Raw genomic sequence first — 11,406 nt, 5'->3', positions numbered from 1 at the left:
GGCTGTAACACAGGAAAATGTGACAAAAGTCAAGGGGTATGAATACTTTTTGAAGGCACTGTACCTAGGACTGATGTTGCATGCTCACACAAACGAGGAAATTGGTTGACGGGCTTTCCCACGTGAGCATGAGCACCTCCTACGACCGTGTACTAAAGCTCTCGGCACATATTGGGGACACCGTCTGCCAGCAGTTCCACCAAAAACAAGTAGTCTGCCCTCCCAAGATGCGTGGCAATGTCTTCACAACCACTGCCTGTCAACAAATTTGGTCACAACCCAGGTGCAACAACAGTGAAGGAGTCCTTCAATGGTATTGCCATCTCCCCACTCCAGCATCCAACCTTCTCTGGCAGAGCCGCGTAGGGGTTGATTGGCACATCATTATAGGAGGATCTGGGGAAACAAGCGGCAGAAGACTGTCAGCCACTTGTCGCATTACTTCACTGACATACCCCCTCACCCTTCACCTCCACCCCCCCCCACCATTGAACAGAGTCGCAGTCCCAGGCTTTATGGCAGAGATGAGCTGTTCAGGGAGTTGAGACATAGAACTGTCCTGTGCTGAGGGCGGACAAAGAGGCCTATGTGTGAGGAATCTATGAAGAGGTAAAGCACCACCTGTGGTCAAGTGATTCTCGTCCTGCTTACAACATAATGTGTATTGCATTCCTCCAAGCCCGTCCCTCGGTGTACTGCAGTTGGAGCGGAGGGTAGTGGGCCCTTGACAGAGGAGCCCAAAGTGAAGGCCCGCTGGGCAAGTTACTTTGAGCGGCTGTACCAGGTTGACCCACAAGCTGTTGAGTTGGACGTGCGCTTAGTGCGCACTCCGCAATTTGGCTTTGAGGCAACGGTCTCCCCTGCTTTGGGTCCAAGTCCCACCCAACTGCCACCAACGTTGCAGTTGCCAGACCGTCTGTTTGCCCAGTAAGTCATGTCAAAAGGACTGCGACAGTTTCTGGTCTCAGACACTTCCTGATGGATCTCCGCGTCCAGAGCCACGTTACAGTGCAGATTTGAAGGAGCTCTTATTCTCCACATGGCCACCGTGGAGGATGTCGAAAGCCCACTCAGGTCTTTATTGGGATGTTCAGTTTATCGGGCACCCACCAAAAGATGGTTGTGAGGTTCATGCCAATGACCCCTGGTGCATTTGAGACGATTTGGCGGTGCTGCTCTCCACCATGTCCATACCATGCCTCCTCAGTCAGCTGCTCGAGCAAAGAGGACATGGCTGTGCATGTTCAAGAACGAGCAAGTATGGTGATCTAACTTAAAAATAAATTAAACTAGCGATACCCGTGCACATGCACGGGATAACAGTACAACATAGCTGGTAGCAAACGACAGACAATACACGGGGAATGACAAAAATACGCATTGTGCAAAATGCAAGTGGTACTATGGAACGCCAAGACTTCCCAAAAACATTGTCGGCATGTCCGCTTAGTGCCACAGCAATTTCATAGTATAGGGATTGTGTGACGGCGAGCCGAGTTTTTAGTGTGGAAGCTCGGTATTATAAGAGAGATTACATTACAAACTAAACTGGAAACCCTGTTAAGTGAGCTAGTTTTTGAGGAGAATGAAGGAAGGGAACAAGCATAATCACAAAAGTAAATATTCGGTTATCCCATGTTTATCGAAACCTTGTACAATATGACACCATTTTATATCGTATACACATGCAAGTTCTCAGGTCCCCCCCCCCCCACCACCCGGATTACCACAACTACCTCCACAGTTGGAATGCTAACATTAAATTACAGCCATAAAACAACCAGGTAACTCGAGAATGTTTGCCACAAGTCACATTTCGCAAACAAAATGCGTGACTGCTGGAGAGCCTGTGCATGCTCAATGTTGAACGTTCTGCCATTCTTGAGCTAAAACCGCTGTGGTCTTGGGTTGCCAAGTGCAGATTCCATTCCCAAGGCATACATGTACAAGCGTGAATCGATTGTCAGGTTCTCCACATGTGCAATCTCTGTAAGGGAAAATATTATCATCAAAAAGTTTCCATGGTTCTGATCAATTTGCCCAAAAACCTCCCCAAAAATATTTAAGAAATGAAAATAACTTTGCGAGTAAAAGCCATTTCAACTTGGTATTGATGCTAAAATGATGCTTTCTGTGTTTTCTACTTGTTTCAATCTTTAAATTATGACTCTTCGCACTTACATTTGCCTAAATTGCATAAATCCAAGATGGCCGCCATTATTTCACATGCTCAACTTCATAACCATATTTTGCACCTTCTCGATGGAATATTTGAATGATCTAAAGTTTTTTTTTTTAATAATCTACACATTTGGGAGAAATAAAAAAAAAATTAACAGCTTTCCAATAGCATTTGCCCTTTATTTGCATCAATCCAATATGGCTGCCACCATATGTTGTAATTCACTCGCAAATCTGGATCTTCGGTGTTGAGATTGCATACATGATTTGACTCCGTTTGAAAGCTTGTATTTTCTTTCTCACCGACTTGATTTGATAGGAAAACCTACCAATTTGTATTCGTGACGCCACAGCATTTGCATAAATCCAAGATGGTCACCCTCACCACTGTTTGATATACCTAATTTTATAACCCTATTCCTCAGTTTCTACATGGAATTTTCAGATGATTCTAAATTATTTACATATCTGTAGAAAGTACATTAAATTATTGGTAGTTTGATTTCTGAAATCATTCATTTGTATAAAATGAATATGGCAGCCATGCTATGCCGGAGGAAACACACATTTGTATATTTTGGACCTTTGTACGCTTTGGTAATGTCCCGCATGGTTTTTGAGGTTTATTTCAAAGGAATGATTTTTGCAATTCAATTTATTTGCAAACATTACAAATATTGTTCTGCTTGCTTTCAGATTGATAAATTACAAGCTTGACTGAAAGTGGATGCTGGTGAACCCACAGCTAAACACCTAAAGGTACATCCTTCAAACTGCATAAGACAAGGACGGAATAGTAACCAATCCAACATGAGAAGGGCTACTTTCCATAATGAGAGCAAATGACATTCGGAAAGATGAACTTTATAATACCTTGTGGAACATTAAAGATGACATTCTGGCTGGAGACTAAAAGTATCCTTCCACAAATCATGCAGTGCAAGCTACACTCTAAAGAAGTCTTTGTCACAATTTCAGGCATGTGGTCGTAATAAGAAGCCCAGTGCAGCAACCAGTGATTCAGGCAACTCAACACATAGACTGAGTAGACATGAAACATATTACTTTGATATCAGAAAACACTGCTTGATCTGTGGCATTGCAAAAAGGAAAGGGGAAAAACTTACCCGAATAACTACAGGAACTGGACAAAGCATTAGAGCCAACGTGCTCACAGCTGCAGAAAGAAGACAAGACAAAACTACACACCTATGGATGCTTGCCCACCCAGACCTCTTTGCATATGACATAATATTATTCAAACCATAACATAGCTGCTGCACAGATGAAGGCAGAAGATAAAGTAGATGCTGCACATGATAAAGCCTTCAAAGCCCAAACCAGGGAAATTGATGAAACACTTTTGTTCAAGGATATGCCAGTTACAGCAATGGTAAAGCTATGATTGTTGTTTACTGAATAGCTCTCTGAAGAAGGTCTACCCGATGCAGACAAATACAAGTCTTGGAAATGAAAAATCCATCTCACCAACCATTATGGTCAGAAATTGGCATTTGTTCAACTCCATGGACAATCTGATATTGTATGTTTGAGTGAACTCGCCATTGATGCTGCACTTGGAAAAGCTCTTGCTTTGAATGAAGTGAATGAAGATAGTGAGGAGCATCAGGTGCAGCAAACATCAACTGATGTCCCCACTGTAGGTGAGTTGGAGATACTACATACAGCTGCTGGCATTCTCAGAAAGCACATGGACTGCATCCAACACAATGCCACAATGTATGATCCACCAAGTCGAGTCGATGCAGAATCATGTGGCAATTTCATCCCCAATGTGGTGTATGACTTTGTCAACTGGTGTGTCAACAAGAAGGACTTCATGGATGGGAGCAACTGTGGTGAGAGTTGAAAACTTGAAGGTCATTGCCTTGTGCCATAGCATCATATCACATTGTCAGAAAGTACAAACTGCCTTTACCCTAAGTTTAGCTCTGCAGATCCACCATAATTTTGGAAGCAAACAGTTGATAAACACGCTTCATTCACTTGGTTACTGTGTATCTTATGATGAAGTGAGACATTTTCTCACACCGGCTACCATTGACATCGCAAGTCAGAGTGAAGATATCTACATATCAAGAGCGTTGGAAAACATTAAAATAACTGATCCATCCATCCATTGGGACCATACTCTGTGCAGAGCGTTGGTGCTGCCGAAGAAGTCTCCTTGGCTATTGGGCACAATCCTGGATGGGTCGCCACTCCGACACAGGATACCAGCAAGCTGGCACTCATTTTTCCAACCTCAGAAAGATGACAGGCAGAGTCAACCCCACCTGGTATTAATTCAACAGTTGAGTGGTATTTGAACTCAGGATCTGAGGATCCCAAGCCCACCACCCTAACCATTAAGCCAACACCAGGCATAAAGTGACTGATGGTTGCCCTATTATTTATGCTGCTATTGATCATGTCAATCAAACTGAAGCCCCACTGGATGGTAAGTCTACCACTACTCATGCTATGGCAGCTGTCCTGCTCCAAAGAGTGTCTGGGGAGTATGTTAAGGTGTTGTATGGGTTCAAAGCCAAATTATGTTCATTACTGGATGGATTGAGGTATCGGTATGCATGCACATCAGACAAGGCAGGTTGTATGTTTCCACCAACTGATGATGCCTTCTACCAGCATGTACTATAAGCCAATTACCAAGTGGCACTGTGGGTTCACAGCCACTTAGCTAAACCCCTTTTGTGGGAGCCTGCAGGGAATGGCTGAAAGATCACTACAATGGTCATCTGGAACCAGTTATGTTTCTGAAGGAAGGAGCTCCTGTTGAAATGAGAGATTTGACCAATCTCTACTGCATAGACAACAACTGCAACCTGAGTAGACAGGACTGCAACCTGCCACTGTGTTTATTCAGGGCTCCTGTGCACACAGTTCTGTTCTTGGAATGCCGCAGAGGACTGTGCAAATGATTTGTTTGTCAAAGTGATTCATGATTTAAATTGCGATATTTGTAGTGATAGAGAGTAGTGATTCAGAGGATGAAAATTATGACAAATGAAAAGTAAATATAGTCCCTATGTAGTTATTGCATACAGAATGTCCAGCAATCAGATCACCAAAAGGTTGCTTACTTACCTTTTTACATATACTGTATGCAGTTAAATATCGCAATTTAAATCATGTCAAAATTCCAACTGGAAACCGAGAAATATGGTTATTAAATTTGATATAAAACAGAGATGGTGGTGGCCATCTTTAATTTATGCAAATTATGTAATTTCAAGAATACAAATTATTATGTTTTTCCATTGATCAAATTCAGTCAGTGAGAAAGAAAATACAAGTTTTCAAATGGAGACATCACTTATGCGATTTCAACAACTAAGATCCATATTTGCGAGTAAATTACTATATATATATATATATATATATATATATATATATATATATATATATATATATATATATATTGTTGTGGTTACCAAATTCGCAAACCACCATTCAGGTCCCTTAGGTGAGGTATCTCGGCAAGTATATGTGTAGTTAGGCCCAAACCCGTTGTCTAGTGGGAATACATGTCATTTATGCGAGCTGCGACTCTTCAGGATAGCCGTTTTTCTTTTACTATCTTTATTTTGGACCAACCGCCATGATTACCACCACAACCACAACATCAACCACCAACCACAACGCCGCTTCACCACAACCGCCACGACCTTCACGTCACACCTCGCAACCGTAGCATCGCCACCGTTCTTGCCCCGCTGTGGGTACCGGTGTTGGACTCGTGCAGGGCGCACGTTGAACAGCGTGTACAAAATCACGGATTTTGTGCTTCAAAAACGGATCAAAAACGACACACGCCCACTTTTTGCCGTCCAATCGGTGAGCGAGGGGCGATTTGGCCCCGCCTCCAGGACGATCGATATATGCAAATTTGTGGATCAAAAAGCCTTCACGCCCACTTTTTCTCGGGCCAATGGGGAGCGAGGTGAAAGGTCAAAGGGAGGGGGTCAAAGGCGAAGCTACGGGGGGATAAAAGGACCGTGTTCGTCAGTCAGAGCTGCGTGGAAGTCTGGAGCCCGAAGCCTGCAGTAGCTGGAGAAGCTGGGGAGAGTCCAAAGAAGAGTCCAACGGGAGAGTCCAAAGAAGAGTCCAACGGGAGAGTCCAAAGAAGAGTCCAACGAGGAGAGTCCAAAGAAGAGTCCAGAGTCGGAGAGTCCAGAGGCGGAGAGGCGGCAGCGGCGAAGGCAGACGAGGGGGTGCTCGCGTCGGTGCCGGGAGCTGCACGCCCGAGGAAGGCCGGCAGCGCGACCTGGCCGAGGTGGAGACGCACACCAGGGATAATAAAGATCCTCTATACCCCGAGCATCAGCAACCCCCTCCTGTTTCCCCCCGCGCTGAGATAGTGCGACCAAGGGGGCCCCTTTCCCACCCCCTACCAGACACCGTCCACGAGGCCCGCGGGTTGCGGCGCCATCGCCGCTCCGCGTCTCATTACCAGACGGGTAGGCGCGACCCGGTCTCGGCCTCAGGCCCGCCTCATCCTTGAGGGTATTCTTTTCCTTGGTTTTGGGTATGTGTTGTCGGCGCCGTCTGTGAGGTAGAATTGTATAAGTGTTGCCGTGTGCTCGGTAGTCGGTATTAGCTCTGCATTGTTTTCGCTTTTATATTTGCTTTTTGTGTAAATGGAATTGTGTTTTTTCTGTGTGCTTTTGGTGGAATTGAATATGTGTGCTTTTGGTGGAATTGAATATGTGTGCTTTCCGTTCGTCGCGAATAAATGTGCTTTATTGTTGAACTGTTTCCCGCTTCGCTTCGTCTTTTTCTCCCATTGAATCCTCATCTTGCTTCACGTAAAGGGTTGGTAGTGGGCTGAATACGCCCGATAATTAATCGAACCGTCGAGGTCGACGATAACACCGCTCGGTTATTCTGATAGTACGGAACGGGTCGCTTAAGTGGCCCGTGTCCGAAGTCGACCTGCGGCGAGGTGCGATCGCCCGGTCTACCCTCCGCGTGGGTACTTAGGTAGGTCGAATTTGGCGAGCAACCCTATCCCACGCGGGGGCTGATTGGCTCGATCGCGGTGAGACCGAAAGGTCCACCCGTGACTGGTTCCCGGCGTTAGTCCGAGAGGGTCACGACTGGATTGTCCGTCCGGTGGGCGACGTGCCGCGATTCGAGTTACGTGGCCGTCAGCACGCCGGCGGGCGCGAATACCGCAACACTGGGCGACGTGCCGCGATTCGAGTTACGTGGCCGTCAGCACGCCGGCGGGCGCGAATCCGCAACACTGGTGTCAGGTCGTGCGATACAAATTCATCGCCCTCCTCGCGGCACTGGTATCGGAGAACAGGAAAACGGGCTCTCCTGTCTCCGGCTAAATTCACGGGAATCGGTCCAGGGGTGAGAGAAGCGACCCCCGATTCCCTCCAAATTACGAGCGAGTTAAATTAACCCTTCACGAGAAGCAAGATGGCGTCTCAAGGCGAGCGGGAGCCGGGGGTATTAGAAATGTATATGTGTAGTAATGTAGAATCCATGGTCCAGGATGGAATCCCCGTGCAGGAAATGTTGATTGTGCAGGAACACGGACTCGCCCAACTGAACCCAGGGCCCGAGGTGGGTGCGGCAGCGGCCGCGGTGTATGACACCTCCCCCCCCCTCTCCACCAAAACCCTTCCCCAACCCCTGCCGAAACGGCTCAGCTGAGTGCATCCGGCATGGCCCAGCTATTCACCATGCTGGCACAAATGAATGCGGAAATGAAAGGCATGAACGAAAAGATGGATGCGAATACACAAAAAATGGATGAAAAGATGGATACAAATACAAATGAAGTGAAAACGACGATGGATGCGAATACACAAAAAATGGATGAAAAGATGGATACAAATACAAATGAAGTGAAAACGACGATGGATGCGAATACACAGCAAATGAGGGAAGAGATGAAAAAGTTCCGGGGTGAGACGCAGAACATGGGCCGATGCCTGCAGGCGGGCATGAAGGCCGTGACAAAGGAAATAATAGTTGAGACAAGGGAGGTAAAGGGTGAAGAGTTGGGAGAGACATGGGAGATAGAAAAAATAGAGGAAAGACTACACGAGGAAGACGGGGTAAGTGACGCACACACACACACGGAGGTAGTGGAGGATAATGGGGGTGAGCTGGCGGACTGGGTGGAGGACCAGTGCGAGCAGCTGGATGGCCTCCTCCAGGAACGAGGGGAGGGAGTCTGCCCCCTTGAGGCGGATCACGACCAGGTGAGTTCGGTCGTGCTTTGCGAGGTTGAGGGGAGGAGTGCTGTGGACGGGTGCACGGAGAGCTTGGGGGGTATAGAGGCCCCGGAGACCCTTGTGGGGACACGAATCCCCAGTGTGGTTGTCCCTGTGTGTGTGGTGCAAGGGGTGAGTGCGTCCCCGTGTGTGGAAGCGACCCCGTGTGTGAGTGGTGTGGTGGCGATGGTGCCAGAGTGCGTGCTTCCCAGCACGCCGGGTGTGGATGGGGCACCGTGTGTGAGTGAGGCCGTGTGTGTGAGTGAAACGGTCAGTGTGAGTGAGGCACCGCGGGTGAGTGCCCCCGCGTGTGTGGGTGAGGCACGGAGTGTGAGTGAGGCACCGCGGGTTAGTGCCCCCGCGTGTGTGGGTGAGGGACCGTGTGTGGAAGAGACCGCGTGTGTGAGTGTCGCCGTGGGTATGGATGAGGCACCGCGGTTAAGTGCCCCCGCGTGTATGAGTGAGGCACGGTGTGTGGATGAGGCACCGCGGGTGAGTGCCCCCGCGTGTGTAAGTAGTATGGTTTGTGTGAGTGGTGAGGCACCGTGCGTGAGTGAACGGCCGTGTGCAAGGTCGCTGTGTGCAAGGGAGACCGTGTGTGTGAGAGAGCGGTATGAGAGGGAGATGTCGGTTGGCATGCGGGAGCACGCAGCCGCGTCTCCCGGGGTGAGTTTAATGGTGTGGACTGTGTGCGTCGTAACACGCAGGTGTGCGTGGGTTGAATGGAGACGGAGACGGCGACAGAGGAGAGAAAGCCGAGTAGCGGCTGTAGTTGTTTCGGGGACCGTGCCGGGTTCACCCAGCCGCGAGCACGAGGTTCGTGCTGTGCAACGCACGAGACCACCACGTGCTCGCTTGCGAGAGTGAAGTCCCGGTCCGGAAACGCACGCGGTGGATTTGCCGATCCCGCGGACGGACAAAGTTTAGGCAGGTAAATGGATTTGGACCGAACGGGTTCTCCACGCGATCGTGTGTGTTAAGCTCCAACGGGCAAAGCACATGTGTTCGCGTGGGGAACCCCTCGAGACGTGGGGCTTGTGTTTTTTTTTTGCGCACGGTGACGTCATGGCTGCACGTGTGGTTGGAATCCGGCAGGAGGGGTATCTCTGCCGGATGGTACCGTCCAAGGAGGGACGAGGTACACGTGCAGCTGCATGACGTCACGGGCAGGTGTAAAGTGCGCGAGCTCTGAGTTGCCGCGCAGGTGCTGCGCATGGAAAAAAAAAAAAAAAGGAAAAAGCAAGCCTCACTTTCGGGTGCACAGGATTCCTGGGCAAGGGGTGAAAGACCCCCTTACCCTGGGCACAGGATGGAAACTAGTTAGGGGGAAGGGTTAGCTTAGCGAGACCGACTTCATGGGGCAGGGGTAAGTCCTCATGGAGTCCGTGGAATGGATTAGTTAGAGGGATTGTAGCCAGATTTAGGTTGGGAAATAAAATGGGATTATTTGAGGACATGGACAGACTTATGAATGTGTAGAGGGGACGTAGCTTAGCTACGTAGTGTTAAAAGGAACGTGCTACTAGTTTAAGGGACGACGTGGGAGCACGAGTTAGTTAGGGGAGGTAGTTAGGAGGATGGCAGAGTTCAGCGGTGTGTGTGTTGAAGAGTTGGTGAGTTGTGAGGTGAGTACATGGTGAGTGAGTGAGGCCAGCGGGTCTGTGTGGATGGAGCGAATGGGGAATGCATGGTGCGATGAGTGATTGGGGGGAGGAGTGACTCCCGCCCAAGGGACCCCGGGGTCAGAGTAAAGTGAGTTAGCTGGGTTAGTCAAATTGAAAAATGGAGGTCGTTTTGCTGTTGGTGGGAATGTAGGCTCGAAACCCATTTGGAGGGGTGCAGGAGCCCTGTTGACGGGCTTGGGAGCGTGGCTGCGAAAGGTGAGTATCGCTGAGTGGGTACCCCGGGCACCAGGCTAGTCGGCCGCGGTAGGCCAAGGGCCCATGGGGGGCCGGGATAGCGTAGTGGGCACGGGTGCGCCTGCTTGGTGCGGGGGCCTGGGGCGCCATTAGCCGCGTGGGCAGTGTTGTGGGCACGGGTGACCCTCGGAAAGGGGCCCGGGAGGCCGGCCTGCCACGTGTGCGTTTCAGGGGAGGTGCCATGGGGGGCACTCCCCGGTGTTAGGGAGCTGGTAGGCTCGGAGGCAGTGTAGTGCCCGGGGGTGCCACAGCGGGAGATTCGGCAGAGGGTCGTGCCTGCCAAAGGGAGCCACGTGTCCCAGCCAGGAGACCGTGTGAGGGCACGGAGAGAAAATTGGGGGGCGAGGCCCGAAATTGTGAGGACACCAACACAGGCGACGGGAATCTGGGTTGTTAGAACCAATAGTTTAAGCGAGAGGCGCTTGTTGAAAGCCCCGGGGTAGTTTAACTGTTAAATGGATAGGGTAGATTAGGAGATGTACCCCTCCGCACCATCCATCCCCTCGCTGTCGTTGTGGGCCGCTGGACCCACTTTGGGTTAGATCGCCGAACTCTGGGGAGGCCATTCTGAGGCTTCGTTGGGCCTCGACACAGGACGTTAGCTCTCCCTTGTTCCCCTCCGGGAAGGGAACGTAGGGGTTGGGAGTAGGCTAGGTGACAGGATAGGTTAGCCGAACAAGGACGATAAAGGGGGTTAGGGGACTATTTATAGTGGGGAAGTAAAAATAAAAACAACAAAAAAAATAAGTTGGGGCTAAATTGGTTTTTCACAAATTAAGGGAGTGGGTATGTACAGTGACAGGCAAAGGCGATAGGTTGGGAGGGAGACAGGTAGGGTAGGTCCGAGCCCGCCTTCCAAGTGGCCAGCACCACCGCGCTCCCTCCACCAACCTCCACTGAACGGCAAAAGCTGGCCAACTTCATCGGCTGGCCGTGTTTTGCTTCAAGGCGGAGGCCGGCCAACTTCATCGGCAGCTGTTGTTTTGCTGCAAGGCCTGTGCCGGCCAGATCATCTGCAGCTGTGGTGCTTCAAGGCCTGTTCCGGCCAGTTC

The 11,406-nt window shown here is 49.6% G+C and overlaps 1 protein-coding gene across 2 annotated transcripts in view; it reads right to left on the bottom strand.

Moving 5' to 3' along the window:
* Positions 1-487: 487 nt before the first annotated feature.
* NUDT5 (nudix hydrolase 5) overlaps positions 488-11,406 on the bottom strand; it is a 74,078-nt gene continuing 63,159 nt past the window's right edge. The window contains exons 8-9 of one of the 2 annotated variants that reach the window (XM_085894441.1): positions 3,309-3,358; positions 488-1,987 (exon numbers count right to left, since the gene is read on the bottom strand). In XM_085894441.1, coding sequence (XP_085750567.1) covers positions 1,964-1,987; positions 3,309-3,358 — 74 coding nt within the window. In that variant the 3' untranslated portion in view covers positions 488-1,963. The remainder of the gene's footprint in view (positions 1,988-3,308; positions 3,359-11,406) is intronic. The other variant, XM_085894440.1, reaches the window with a different exon arrangement.

This window comes from Eptatretus burgeri, chromosome 9 (assembly GCF_056783735.1).
Source record: "Eptatretus burgeri isolate ZD-2024b chromosome 9, Ebu_testis_v1, whole genome shotgun sequence".
Lineage (NCBI taxonomy): Eukaryota > Metazoa > Chordata > Myxini > Myxiniformes > Myxinidae > Eptatretus > Eptatretus burgeri.
Note: the sequence above shows the minus strand (reverse complement) of the source record. Positions and strands in the feature narration are given on the sequence as shown.